This window comes from Lentinula edodes, assembly GCF_021015755.1.
Source record: "Lentinula edodes strain Le(Bin) 0899 ss11 chromosome Unknown C8R40scaffold_34, whole genome shotgun sequence".
Taxonomy (NCBI): Eukaryota; Fungi; Basidiomycota; class Agaricomycetes; order Agaricales; family Omphalotaceae; genus Lentinula; species Lentinula edodes.
This window is the reverse complement of record NW_025764340.1, coordinates 277780-290399: the sequence shown is the minus strand read 5'-3', so window position 1 is coordinate 290399 and position 12620 is coordinate 277780. Positions and strand designations below refer to the sequence as shown.

The 12620-nt window shown below is 47.0% G+C and overlaps 5 protein-coding genes across 5 annotated transcripts; 4 read left to right on the top strand and 1 right to left on the bottom strand.

Moving 5' to 3' along the window:
• Positions 1 to 323: 323 nt before the first annotated feature.
• C8R40DRAFT_1053620 (N2227-like protein-domain-containing protein) lies at positions 324 to 1613 on the top strand (the record flags this gene model as incomplete). The annotated part of the gene is made up of 1 exon (XM_046224866.1): positions 324 to 1613. The coding sequence occupies one exon, from the start codon at positions 324 to 326 to the stop codon at positions 1611 to 1613; it is 1290 nt and encodes a 429-aa protein (XP_046083092.1).
• Positions 1614 to 2082: 469 nt separating this feature from the next.
• C8R40DRAFT_1053593 (methyltransferase domain-containing protein) lies at positions 2083 to 3337 on the top strand (the record flags this gene model as incomplete). The annotated part of the gene is made up of 6 exons (XM_046224864.1): positions 2083 to 2339; positions 2391 to 2563; positions 2623 to 2844; positions 2899 to 3110; positions 3180 to 3233; positions 3293 to 3337. 6 exons carry the CDS (start codon positions 2083 to 2085, stop codon positions 3335 to 3337), a joined length of 963 nt encoding a protein of 320 aa, XP_046083091.1.
• Positions 3338 to 4094: 757 nt separating this feature from the next.
• C8R40DRAFT_1205426 (uncharacterized protein) lies at positions 4095 to 5948 on the top strand (the record flags this gene model as incomplete). Its single annotated transcript, XM_046233153.1, has 7 exons — positions 4095 to 4339; positions 4412 to 4443; positions 4501 to 4632; positions 4667 to 4945; positions 5003 to 5214; positions 5279 to 5329; positions 5387 to 5948. The coding sequence occupies 7 exons, from the start codon at positions 4095 to 4097 to the stop codon at positions 5474 to 5476; spliced, it is 1041 nt and encodes a 346-aa protein (XP_046083090.1). The 3' UTR covers positions 5477 to 5948.
• A 1-nt stretch (position 5949) lies between these two features.
• Positions 5950 to 9338, top strand: C8R40DRAFT_517327 (uncharacterized protein). The gene is made up of 6 exons (XM_046235314.1): positions 5950 to 6211; positions 6270 to 6344; positions 6404 to 6923; positions 6977 to 8894; positions 8955 to 9183; positions 9230 to 9338. Exons 1-5 carry the CDS (start codon positions 6015 to 6017, stop codon positions 9131 to 9133), a joined length of 2889 nt encoding a protein of 962 aa, XP_046083089.1. The 5' UTR covers positions 5950 to 6014; the 3' UTR covers positions 9134 to 9183; positions 9230 to 9338.
• A 2437-nt stretch (positions 9339 to 11775) lies between these two features.
• Positions 11776 to 12614, bottom strand: C8R40DRAFT_1053562 (coatomer zeta subunit; the record flags this gene model as incomplete). Its single annotated transcript, XM_046224858.1, has 3 exons — positions 11776 to 11926; positions 12066 to 12291; positions 12425 to 12614. 3 exons carry the CDS (start codon positions 12612 to 12614, stop codon positions 11776 to 11778), a joined length of 567 nt encoding a protein of 188 aa, XP_046083088.1.
• Positions 12615 to 12620: the final 6 nt, after the last annotated feature.

Below are 12620 nucleotides of genomic sequence, written 5' to 3'. Positions count from 1 at the left end.
GATTTTCATAGGTTACATTTTTAGTGACATTCTGCAGTTGAAGTGCAACGCGTTTTGCAACTTACCTTCAGATAAACATATCAACTCTTCTCATTTATGAATACTCTTTGAATCGTTCATAGTGTTTCTGCAGTCTATTCCAGGGAAACTAAGGCGTGCCCCTCCAGGCTAAGGTTCAGGCTATCAGCGTGTTCACCGCGTAACACGGAATTGACCAAAATTAGTCTTTGGCAAGCTCACGTGAAAGGAGCGCTTATTAGTACGTCTATTTCTTTTTCCTGTACATGTGTGATGTCGATGAAGACTGAAGTTGTGCTTAGTCTATGTCCGACATATTGATCGCTTGTTTGTTCCCTGCCATGTTGCTCTATCTAGGTCTTCGTCTGTCGGTCTTTGACAAAGCTTTTCTGCGTTCAATCTGGTTCGATTTTTTGGCGCTTTTCAAATCTGGTCGTACTCCGAATACCAATTCTGGTAATGGTCCATTTTCCGTCCAAACCTCATCAACGGCTTATTCGAGGTATCGGTCGCTGTCTCTGGACGAGCTCTCTCGCATGCGAGCATCGTATACGCTGATAGGAAGAACTCATAAACACATTGGATACGAACTTGGGTACACAAAGAAATTAAACAGACTGGCAGAGCTCATTCAAGTGAATGCTAAAGCAACCGATGGTATTGTCACGGTCATGAGACGGAGATATGCCCAGGAGCTATCTGTCTCGTCAGCGACATTGTGGTCAGGCTTTCCTTCAACAGTCAGAGAAACATCCATTGACTCACATAGCTTATCTCGCATTCGAGAAGCATTAAAACATTTTGTCCGAGATTGGAGCGATGCCGGGAGCTCAGAACGGTCCGTCATTTTTCAACCTATCCTCTCCGCCCTCTCAACACTACCGGCTCCGTCGCGCTCCCGGAATCGGGTCCTTGTGCCCGGTTCAGGTCTCGGTCGCCTTGCATATGAGATTTCTCAGCTTGGTTACGATGTGACCGCTTGCGAGCTGTCTGCGTATATGAATGGTGCTTTTCGTTTCCTTTTGGATTCCGAAATGACCACGACTATCAATCAGCACGAGATTCATCCGTATGCGCATTGGTGGAGTCATTCTCGAAACACGGCCGATCTATTCAGAGGAATACGCTTCCCAGATGTCATACCTCGCCTTGCGGAGGAAGGAACGGTTGGTTTGCATCTTACGGAAGGAGATTTTCTCGCGTTAAAAGCACCAAAACCATTAGCTGGCTCGGATTTGAGCAGGGCAAACGGCTACGACTTCATCGTCACACTATTCTTCATCGACACCTCCGTCAACATTCTCTCCACTCTGGAACAAATCCACAAATTGTTGAAACCAGGCGGGACATGGGTGAATCTAGGTCCACTCTTGTGGTGCTCTAGTGCACAAGCGCGGTTGGAGCTGACATTGGAGGAATTGTTTGATGCCATGGAGGCTGTAGGCTTTGCCGTTGCTGGAGGAAGAGATGGGAACGACGACGATGAACCGGATTGTATGAAACGACGCACGATTCCATGCGAGTATACGCATGACGACAAAGCTATGATGAGGTGGATCTACGAAGCCGAGTTTTGGGTGGCCAGGAAGGTCTGAAGAAGTTGTTTCGTCCCGATAAGGCGGCTATATAGAGCTCCAGTGTAATATCTTCGTTCTCACAACGATTTTTCCCGGTGCACAGTATGAGCGGCAAGCTGCGCTGGTGGGAACATCAATCGTAACGATTCGTAAGTGCAGCGCTCTTTACTCAATCCCTTCACCCTCATCCTATCTCGTTTCAAGAATGACTACGACTACAGCCGCTCCAAGTGATATTCGCTTCCCTGTAAATTACGGCGATGGGGAGGACGTAGTGAGGGCGCGATTGTGTATATGTATATATACGAAGCCTGAGAATCTGATAACATCAATACAGAGTGAACAGCAGAATCACGTTCAATGATTCCAGCTTGAGAGTTTCCTCTCATCATCCGTTCCCGCGACTGTTTCTTACAACCATTGCTCCACAACGTACGACGTACAACTGCGACGCAGACCCAATTGAACGAAGGTTTATTCCAAATCCATGCGCGCCTCACCCTTTCATGTTTTCCCTCGCCATCCCCGCTACGCTCTCTTCCTTCTCATCGTCCTCATACCCTCATTCTACCTCCTGCTTCCCTTGCGTCTCGATCCCCCTCTCACTCCTCTGCGTTTCCCCCCGAATGAGTCAACGGATTTAGCATATAGGATGGCACAGGCGGAAGTAATATACCAAAAGACACTCAAAGACAGGGATGGACTGATTGCGCGCTATGGTCCCCATCCAAGTGACCTTGACATGTAAGTCTGTTATACATTCCTTCGGAAAGTCGCACAACCTTTCTCAAATAGGTTTCCTCCAAATAAATCTCCTTGGCCGGCCTACACTGTCTGGGACTATTTCCCAGCCGCCTTCAATTGCCCTCACGAAGTCCGTCGAATCGGTCTACTTGGTGACGGTGGAAAATGGGTCTGTGGACTCTCGCGTTTGGTGGACAAAAAGGATTGTGTTGTGTATTCTGTCGGTAAGGACGTTTCTCGTCGTGTTGATAACTACAACTCACCTTTTAAATACTTCATAAAGGCATCAACCGCGAATCTTCTTTTGAGGGTGACTTACTGATCAACACCAACTATTGCAGAGTGTGGGGATATGATTCTTCTGTAAAGGGATTTGCGAAGCAGATACCGGCTTCGGAGAGACATAGAACCACGTTTCACCGCTATACTCTTGCTGGTGTCGATCGTCCGGCCTCGGAATCAGAGCCTGCAATGTACACGTTGAACACCTTGATGCAAATGAATGGTACGTGACGATTCTTATATATGCCGACCATAGCTCATGCCTAATCTCACGCAGAACACCAATACATCGATATCCTGAAAGTTGATGTTGAGGGATGGGAGTTTGATACCTTCACAAACTTAATCAAATCCTTCGCGGAACAAGACCTCCCACTTCCTTTTGGTCAGTTGCAACTGGAGATTCATGTTTGGGATAAGAAATTTGACTATTTTCTGAAATGGTGGGAGGGGCTCGAGGAGGTTGGATTGAGACCTTTTTGGACCGAAGTGAGCAATACAATACCTCTTTGGTCACGTTGTCCATATCCCTCATCGCTGCTATTTACAAAATCTCAGCCGAATCTTGTATATGTTAATTACGCTGGTTCACGAAAACCAGAACTGGCAGAGGTGAATAATTCTATACCACTTTGAAGGTTTTTTGACTAACTGCTTGTGTATTGATTCAGTACTCGTTCTTGAATATCAAAGGCGAAAACGTCTTTATAACTTGAGCAGACTTCCGTTCTCGCAGGGGTCACTCTATACTACTATCCATGCCTTTACTGCATAGTCGATACTGTCAATGACAATGATGAGTAGTAAGAGAACCTCGGGTATCGTCAAAATTGCTCTGTCCTAATATATTCATCAGTAGGACTTTGCTCCTTGGACTTGTTTTCACGGTTGTAGTCTCAGTGCAAACACTCGTTTGAATATAGCTGCTTTGACCCGACGGCGTCATCACCACGGTTACGGGTGTTGGCACCCCCGAACCCTCAAGGCCTCACCCCGTTTGATTTCTGTATATGATTGTATACATAGATTACATGATCGCCTGTGGACAACGGGTATTGTTGGAGCGTTGTTGGAGCATCTAGCGAGGAGCCCTGTGCATTTTGATCAAGGTAAGATAATGCGTGGTTCTTGGATCGTCCTCGATACTGACTTTAGGGAACTTAGAGCCTATTAGTACTGTATCGAAGTATGGACATAAATGTCAATAAACCCTCGATAAAATTGTGGAATACATAGAGGCCAATCCTTGTAATGCTGGCACTGCTATGTAGCGCTGACTGTGGTGAGGGTATCATGTATGTATTGGCAATCAACGATCTCGGGGTCGATTGGAGTGCTTATTCTGCAACATGCCATTTAGTGAAGGGCTGTTCTAGAGTTTCCAAAACTTTCATTTCTTTTTCTTCCATCTTCTCACTAATCTCCCACCCGTCACCGGTTCTTTAATCTTTTCTTCCAGCAAAGTCCTTCAACATGGCCTCAGTCTGGAAGCGTCACCCCCGCTATTCAATTTTCTTAGTCGTCTTTCTACTGGCGACGTGTTTCATACTCGTTCCTCTTGGGCCGTACGAGCCGCCTTTCGAACACATGCCATTCGACGACGCCACGCCCCACGTTGACCAGCGCTTTGCTCTGTCAGAGGCTTTTTATGAGAAAGCACTGAAGGGTCGAGCGGCACTGTTGAAGAAGTTTGGACCGCGCCCAGAGGACGTTGAAACGTGAGTGACAGTTAATGCCTTGAGACGTGTCCATTCGACGTCGGTTGACCTTGTTCTTTGCGGGATGTATAGGTTTCCCGACCATGACAAGCCTTACACTATATGTAACTTCCAGAGCCTCATTTTCACGTCGTTATTGTCTCTCATCTCTTTGTTCACAGGGAACTTCTTCCCAGCTGCTTTCAACTGCCCATACGAGGTACGACACCTTGGTACTCTCGCTGATGGCGGCAAGTGGGTCTGTGGCCTTTCTCGTCTAGAAAGAGAGCCAGATTGTGTTATATACTCTTTCGGTATGCCCCCTTTTACATATACCACTTATCATAGCACTGATTTGCGCCGACCCTACTGGTACCTTTCGCGCCCTTGATATTTTGATGAAAGGTATTAGCGGTGATTCTACATTTGAAGCCGAGCTTTTGCAAAACACCAAACATTGCAAAGTGTGGGGATACGATTTCTCCGTCAAAGGTTTCGCTAGTGACATACCGGAATCCGAGAGATGGCGAACCAACTTCCATGCGTATGGATTAGCTGGCAAAAACAAACCTGCGACCGGTAACGATCCAGCAATGTATTCATTGCAGACTTTGATGGCTATGAATGGTGGGACCAACCTATTTCATTAACTTATGCTAATCTAGGGGGTTCGACATATTTTAGGTCACAATCACATCGATCTTTTGAAAATTGATATTGAGGGTTGGGAGTTTGAGACTCTCGAAGAGCTCATTAAGCCCTACTTACTCTCGGGCGAGCCATTACCTTTCGCGCAGTTGCAACTCGAAATCCATGTATGGGATATGCCGTTTGCGTCATTTTTAAAGTGGTGGGAGATGTTGGAAACCGCTGGGTTAAGGCCGTTCTGGACTGAGGTAAGTGGCTTTTGCTCTGTGATACGTCCGAGGGGATGAAATGATACTTGGTGTCGTTGTATAGCCCAATCTTGTATATGTTGACTATGCTAAAGCCACCCCGAGTCTGACGGAGGTATGTGAATCATTATTTGCAATTGTCCAATCAGCTGAGGGTTCCTCCACTTTACAGTATTCGTTCATTAACATCAAAGGCGACAATGTCTTGACAAAAGCTGCCACGTTGCCCAGGCCTCCTCCTCGCCATCCTCATGGACCATAAAGCGTCACAGATCTACAGTAGAAATCTCTTACATTTGCACCTATGGACTAATTCTAAGTATTTACTTCATAAACTTGTACAGGAATCTTACAGCATTTTCGGACTCGAACCTTGAACTCTAAAATCATCTTTTTCTGAATTCGATTGCTGTACATAGCTTGATCAATTGTCCTCACTTAGCGAGCCTTAGGACTCCTTGAATGTTGAAACTCTCGGCGGGAACCGGTGAAATCAAAAATTCAATACCCGGGCTGTGACTACTTTTGATGTTCTGCGTTTCGCTTCCTTTCTCTTCCATACCATATGAGCAAGCTGTGATAGTCGTTCTTTGGTGACGTGCTTTCATACTCAACGGGCGTAGTAGTGGTACCTATTCGATTTTTGGAGATTCGCCGTTGTGTCAGGAAAACCCGTGTACAATCATTTATATACCACGACCAACATGAATTTTGATTGAGCGAGCAATACTCTTAGCGCCGGCAATCCGAGAAAAGTGTGGGCGCTTGAAACTCATTTCGACCGTCGACCTTGTACCACAATGACTGCCAGAAGGCAGCCATCGACAACCTCGCTTTCTAAATACATCAGAGCTGGCTCACCAGCTAATATCGGTCGTTCAATAGATTTTTGCAATTCATTTTGGGGTGCTGGTGATGGAGGTGTCGATGTTCTTTTTGCCAGAATGCGAGGAGCGATGAGGACCATGGATGAACTGAGGAATTTCTGGAAGGAAAGGTAAGTAGGACTTCTGATCCCTAGCGTCATGCTCAACTGCTGCTGCTCTTGATCTCAGGGCCGCCATCGAAGAAGACTATGCTAAACGACTTGGCAAACTGGCGAAACAGACTTTAGGCAGGGACGAAATTGGGCAAGTCTCAACACGTTGCACCGGTGTGCTTCCTATCTGACCATCTTTCTGATTGACAGTGAACTTCGGAATAGTTTGGACAGTGTCCGTCTGGAAACTGATAAACAGTCGTCTTACCACCTAAATCTTGCTCAACAAATCAAGAATGATCTTGAAAATCAGGCTGCAACTTTCTGCGCTAAACAGAATCACCACAAGAAAGTCTATCAGGCGGCGATAGAGAAGGAGTTCAAGGCTAAGCAGACTCAGGAGTCTTATGTGAAGAAGGCACGAGAAAAATATGAGCAGGATTGCATGCGTATCAATTCGTATACAGCACAGTCAACGCTCGTGCAGGGCAGAGATTTAGAAAAGATTCAATTCAAGCTTGATAAAGCCCAAGCGACTGTTCAGACGAACGAGAGGGATTTCGCTAATTTCGCTAGAACATTCCAGGACACAGCGGCGAAATGGGAACAAGATTGGAAGATGTTTTGTGATACGTGCCAGGATTTAGAAGACGACAGAATGGAGTTTATGAAGGACAGCATGTGGGCTTATGCAAACGCAGTATCTACTGTCTGTGTGTCCGATGATGAGGTATGATTCATTATTTTTTCTCGAGATTCTAATATACAACTCATCTATCATAGTCATGCGAAAAGGTCCGCGTAGCCCTTGAAGGCATGGACTCTGAGAAGGAGATGGAGAACTTCGTTAGAGACTATGGCACTGGTCCCCAAATTCCCGCTCCGCCTGCATTCTTCACTTACAACTCGCCAGAGGCTGCTTCTGCCTCCGTAGCCCGTACGAAACCAGCTAATTTCGTGCGCTCTTCACAACGAACAAGCCCTCTTCGTATGCCTCAACCAATCCCACCTGAGGAAGAGGACGAACCGCCGGTAAACACCGCCGGACGCGGAGCCGGCGGAGGGCATAGTGCGAAGAGCTCAATGGCAGATGCCCGGCCATCGAGTAGAGGTCCTAATGGCGTCAACGGACAAAATGGACAGTTGTCGTCGTCACCATCCCACGTGTCATCTTCGACTGCTGCTCAACCGCTCAGCAGACGGTCTACGCATAGGAATCCTCCACCTCATGATCCTTTAGCTGAACCAATTGATCCAAACGCCGAAACGTATATCAAGGTTGGAGGCAGTGCATATAAAGTCGATTTGAACAATGATCCTCAACGACAAGGCTCGATGGGCTATAACGCCCCTAGATCTGCATCACCTAGCAAACTCAACAGCGCCAACAGTGCTGTTGACGACCCGCTTGCCAAACAGTTGGAAGAACTACAAAATCAAGTTTCTTCGGTTGGATCTGTCAGACGGAACAGTATCTGGAGAGGACAGCAGAATACTGAAGGGTCTTCTTCCGGCACACCTTCGCGTAAAGGAACCGCAGATGCACTCGCTGCACCACGAGCAGGCTCCTCCGCCCCTCGAGATTACCGCAACTCTGCCGAGATGATTGTTGGGCAACACCCATCCCTTTCTCGCCCTGCATCTCCAAACCCGAACCCAAGTGCCCCAACCGCAGCCTTCATGGTCCCCAAGAAGCCCGTTTCCCCCGGAGCCGAGATCCTCGATGGTATACTCACTGATTATCATCAGTCCCTTCCTGGTGAAAGGAAGGCTATTAATCGTTCCGGAAGTCGAAGTCGAAGCCGACCGGGAAGTTACGCTGCATCGAACGGCTTCAACGAACAACAGCAGCAGAGAGGTAGGAACCTTAACCGCCCGCCCAGTGTCGGGCATGCTGGTATAGGAGCTCATGGGTCCAGGAGCAACAGTCCTCAACCCATGTCCCGGTCCACGAGTCCCGCTCCATCCCCCGGACAGTTCATGAGCCCCCCACCAGGATCTACAATCATGCGAGCTGGATCAACAGGATCACAGAGGTCTCCAAGTCCCAATCCCTTGGGGATTTCATTGGATGCAAACAATGCCCGTGTAACAGTAGATGAAATGGCTCAACGATATCAGCAGCAGGCCCAATCACAGTACCGTCAACCTCCTCCTCAGCAGCAGCAGCAACAACAACAACAACCCCAGTACACTGGGCGTTCGCAAGGCTACACCGCTCCTGCCGCGCAGCCACAGTACGCTCCTCCGCCAGCCCCGTATCAAGCACCTCATCACCAGCAACAACCGAGCTACTCACAGGTTCCACCACCACCACAGCCTTCGTACAACGCACCTCCTCCTGTACATTACCAAGTTCCGCCTCCGCCACAGCAGCAACCAATGTACCAGCAGACTGCACCCCCTCCTACTGTCAGCCCGGGGTATGGACAGATGGAACGGGCTCTGACGGGTCCAGGATATTATGGGAACGGGAATGGACAGCTTGTTCAGCAGCAGCAGCCTCAACAGACTATGTCGCAGCAGCAGCAACGAAATATGCATCCTCAGCAACAGAATTCATCCCCCGGATATCAACAACAGATGTCAATGTATGGGGGTCCGATGCGTAGAAGTCCTTCTCCTCAACCTCCTGCAGGAGCCATGGTCGCTGCACCGACGCGGCAGGTTACGGAGGATGGTGCGGGGATTCTGTTTTATGGTACGTTGCTCCAACTGGCATATTTACTCTCAAATTCATCTTTTTGATATTTTTTCTTAGTACAAGCATTATATGACTACCAAGCGACTATCGACGAAGAATTCGATTTTCAGGCAGGAGATGTCATCGCTGTCACCGCTACTCCTGAAGATGGGTGGTGGAGCGGCGTTTTGCTGGACGAGAATAGGAGACAGCATGGGAGACATGTGTTTCCAAGTAATTTCGTGAGGTTGTTCTGAAGATATTTCATTCATATTCGAAGAATACGACGTACATGCTGGACGTGTAGGTGAGTGGTTTCCGAACACTCATGTCTCCCTTTTAACATTTTTTAGGCTTATTCTTTTCCGATTATATCTGATACTCAGCTTTCGAGGGTGTGTACTGCTATACGCGATGCCTCTGAGTGCTCCCATCTACCCTATCTACATGTATGCACCTCTATATCTGTACCACTTCTACCCGTACATACTTAATTCCTCTTCCCTCAAAAGTTCCTTACTTACCACCCCCTATGGGGCAATCGTCCTCCTTTTTCTACTCATTCTACTCATTTATGGACAATGTCTTGTGATGTTTTCACCAGTTCTTGATTTATATAAATGACATTTCCTCAGGCTTTCACAATCATTAATCATGGTTCTACGGATGAGGAGATCCTCTCCCCCGTCGATTCCTTTCTCACTCTCTCAAATCTCTTGACCCTAGGCACGTTGGCGCGTCGTGTTCCTGGTATTCCATTTGACAACTTGGAAGGGGGGCTTCAATGCAGGTTCCTCATATTCATCTCCCTCATTTTAGAAATGGTTTAATTCACCGCAGTCCTATCGCGCACTGATTGTGTATGTAGCTGTGTGTACACATTTCGACCTGCAGCTGAGCCTCGTTGCACCAAATTGCTTCACCCTGGATGGTTATCGATGCAGCATGTCCGTACCGCGCCCACACTGGTATCTAAGACGTACTCAATATGGGAGTCCTTTGTCGGAGTCAGTAGCATAGGCTAGTCATGTATAAAAAACATGGATTTTCGTCGCGCTTTCCTGCATTAGGTTTGTATCATGCGTAGCTATGGTCACTAGGATAAGTCGCTCCGATATGAAGATACCCCTCGTGCATACCGCAGTTTCTCCTTTTACCATGCATCATGGCCCGGAAATGCAAATCTCGGTCTACTTAGCGTTCACAAGGTTCCTTGAAAACCTTGAGGCATTTTTGGAGCCTAAGGGGGTCTAAGCTATAGGAGTTATAGGTAATCGTAGGTACGTACTTACGGAAGGTTTTTTCCGGACATAGATTTTCGAGGTAGAATCCGAGGTAAGGTGTTTTTTGCATGTGATATTTTGGACATAGGAGCTTATCCGGTAATTCACCATCCTACGCGTTTTTCGTTATTCGCCAAAGCAATTTTTTCGAGTCATGGACGGTACCGGTGTCTCTTAGTGTTGAACTCTACAAACTCCAAATTCTCCGTGACCGTTGGGCAAGTGGAGGTCTGTGGCTGTGGATATATATGCCCCGCTGTTTCCGTCGCATGTTGAATTCTGATATTTTTCCGATCACCACGTTCAACATTTAGATTTGTTTTGGCCATATAAAGGGACATCTTATTGTTGCTTTTCCTCCGCTTTTCTTCCATTATCTGTTTTTTTGTTCAATCGTTTCTGGCCCCGCCACCAATCCTCAACAAAAGACCAGGGCCACTTTCGCATCACAGAAACTCAGACAGTTTGGACCATATCACTTTGACACGTCGGTTATATATAAGGTCACCAACCTTTGAAACGAATTTTTCTACCGCCTTATCAACCTTTCATCGCCTTCATCGTCGTTCTTATATCCAGCCATTCTAATTCCCAATGTCCAAGATGCGCGCTACTATACGAATTTACGAAGACCCAAAGGACTTTACGTCTGCGGATGTCTGGGAAGGAACCAGCGAGTCAGCGATGACTAGAGTCAGGATATACGCTGTGATGGGACTTTTCTCGATGGCGACGATCACCGCGTATGCTGCGTGGAAGTTCTCGCCATTGTCGTTCGGGTTTGGGAAATCTGTACCAGGATGTGAGTTGGTCATTTCTTCCTTGATTTCACCACGTATCGACATTGACACTGATTGTTTGCCTGTTCCTCATTCAGCATTGCAATGATGATCTATACGTCGAGTAACATTCCTTTGCCTTACACGCTCCACTTCTGAAATTCAACTACTTTGGTGTTCAATCACGGCATCATATCATTTGGAGACCGCTGTCAACCAGTGCCTCCCATACCGCTCATACTTGTAACACCACTGCCATAATAATACAACAGTCACCTTCCGGTTCGACAGGAACCGACCAACTCCAACATTCCTAGTCAAACATCCTAGGAATAGAACAGAGTTTTACCGGGTTCTTACCAGGTTCCACATACACCTTTCATGAGAGGTATTCACGTACCAAACTCTTGTCGTCGCGTTTTCCTATTCAGGCCCATCTGTACCATATTAACCACCATCGTTAACGTACACCAGCTTTACCCTCGCTGTTTCAAAATCCTTCCCTTCTGCATCGTTCGTTTTTGACGCAATCGCTGTGTTTTCTCCCTGTCCGATTATTTATTTTCGATGTCTGTACCAATGTCTTTGCCCGTTGTACTATGTATATACTGTACTCTACATATTGATTGTATCTACCTTGATCAACGTCAATCCATTCCATCTCACAAACTCTTGACAATAATTGACAATCTGATGATACATGTAACTCTGAGTGTTTTGGCATCTGTAGCTATCAGAAACATGGTACGCGACAACAGCTAAAATATGGTATTTCCGAATGTTCACCGCTGTTAACCTAGTTTGGGAGGCTCCGACGACTCGCGGATCACCAGCAGTTCACAGCTCCCGTATCCTCTGCGCTACCCGGTCTTTCACAGTCTGATACGCATTCATGATCGTCTGCTCGTTAATCGTTATGTCTGTCGTGTCAGGACGTGACCGGCTGACACGAGATGCAATCGCAGCTGCGTCTGTGTCGAGGATGATTCTAGGAAGGGAAGAAAAACGAGAAGTAAGATATGGGCGAACCAGATTGGGACACGTATACGAATAATGAATCTGATTGATGAAAGACAAGAAGGGAAAGCCCAACGAAGGAAGCGACAAAACAAGAATAATTTGCTCACCCATCATCAACGGTCTCATCCAAACATAACAGCACTACATCTAAATTCTCCAGCACCCCTCTCTTTTCCAGCTGATTCCTCAACAGGAGCGACTGTGCGTCTATTAGGGAATTCAATGCAGCGGAGAGCATGAGTTCGTTCTCCCCTGGACTGGCGAGAAAGTAGATGATGATGTCGAGAGAGTGTTTGTATACGGCTAGATAACCGTCATAGAGTATGATATCGCCTGAATCAAACCATGTTCGTTAGTAAGAAGCAAGCAGAGCGCCAGCGATCACACTGGAATGGAAAATGAGGCAGGGCGATTTCAATGCCTTACATACAGAGGCAGAAGATACACGTAACGCAACATCACATACCTCCTGCCTTCTTAGTCTTCCCCCACAACCCTTTCTCAAACGCCTTTTGCTCCTTCAACGTCGCCAACTCCTTCATCTCTCCGTTCAATGCATTCGGATGGCTTTTAGGTCGATAGTATTTCGCTAGGACGCGATGACCTTCGGCGTCAAGAATGAGGAAAGCAGATATGCTGTATAGGGAAAGATTCATTTTGTG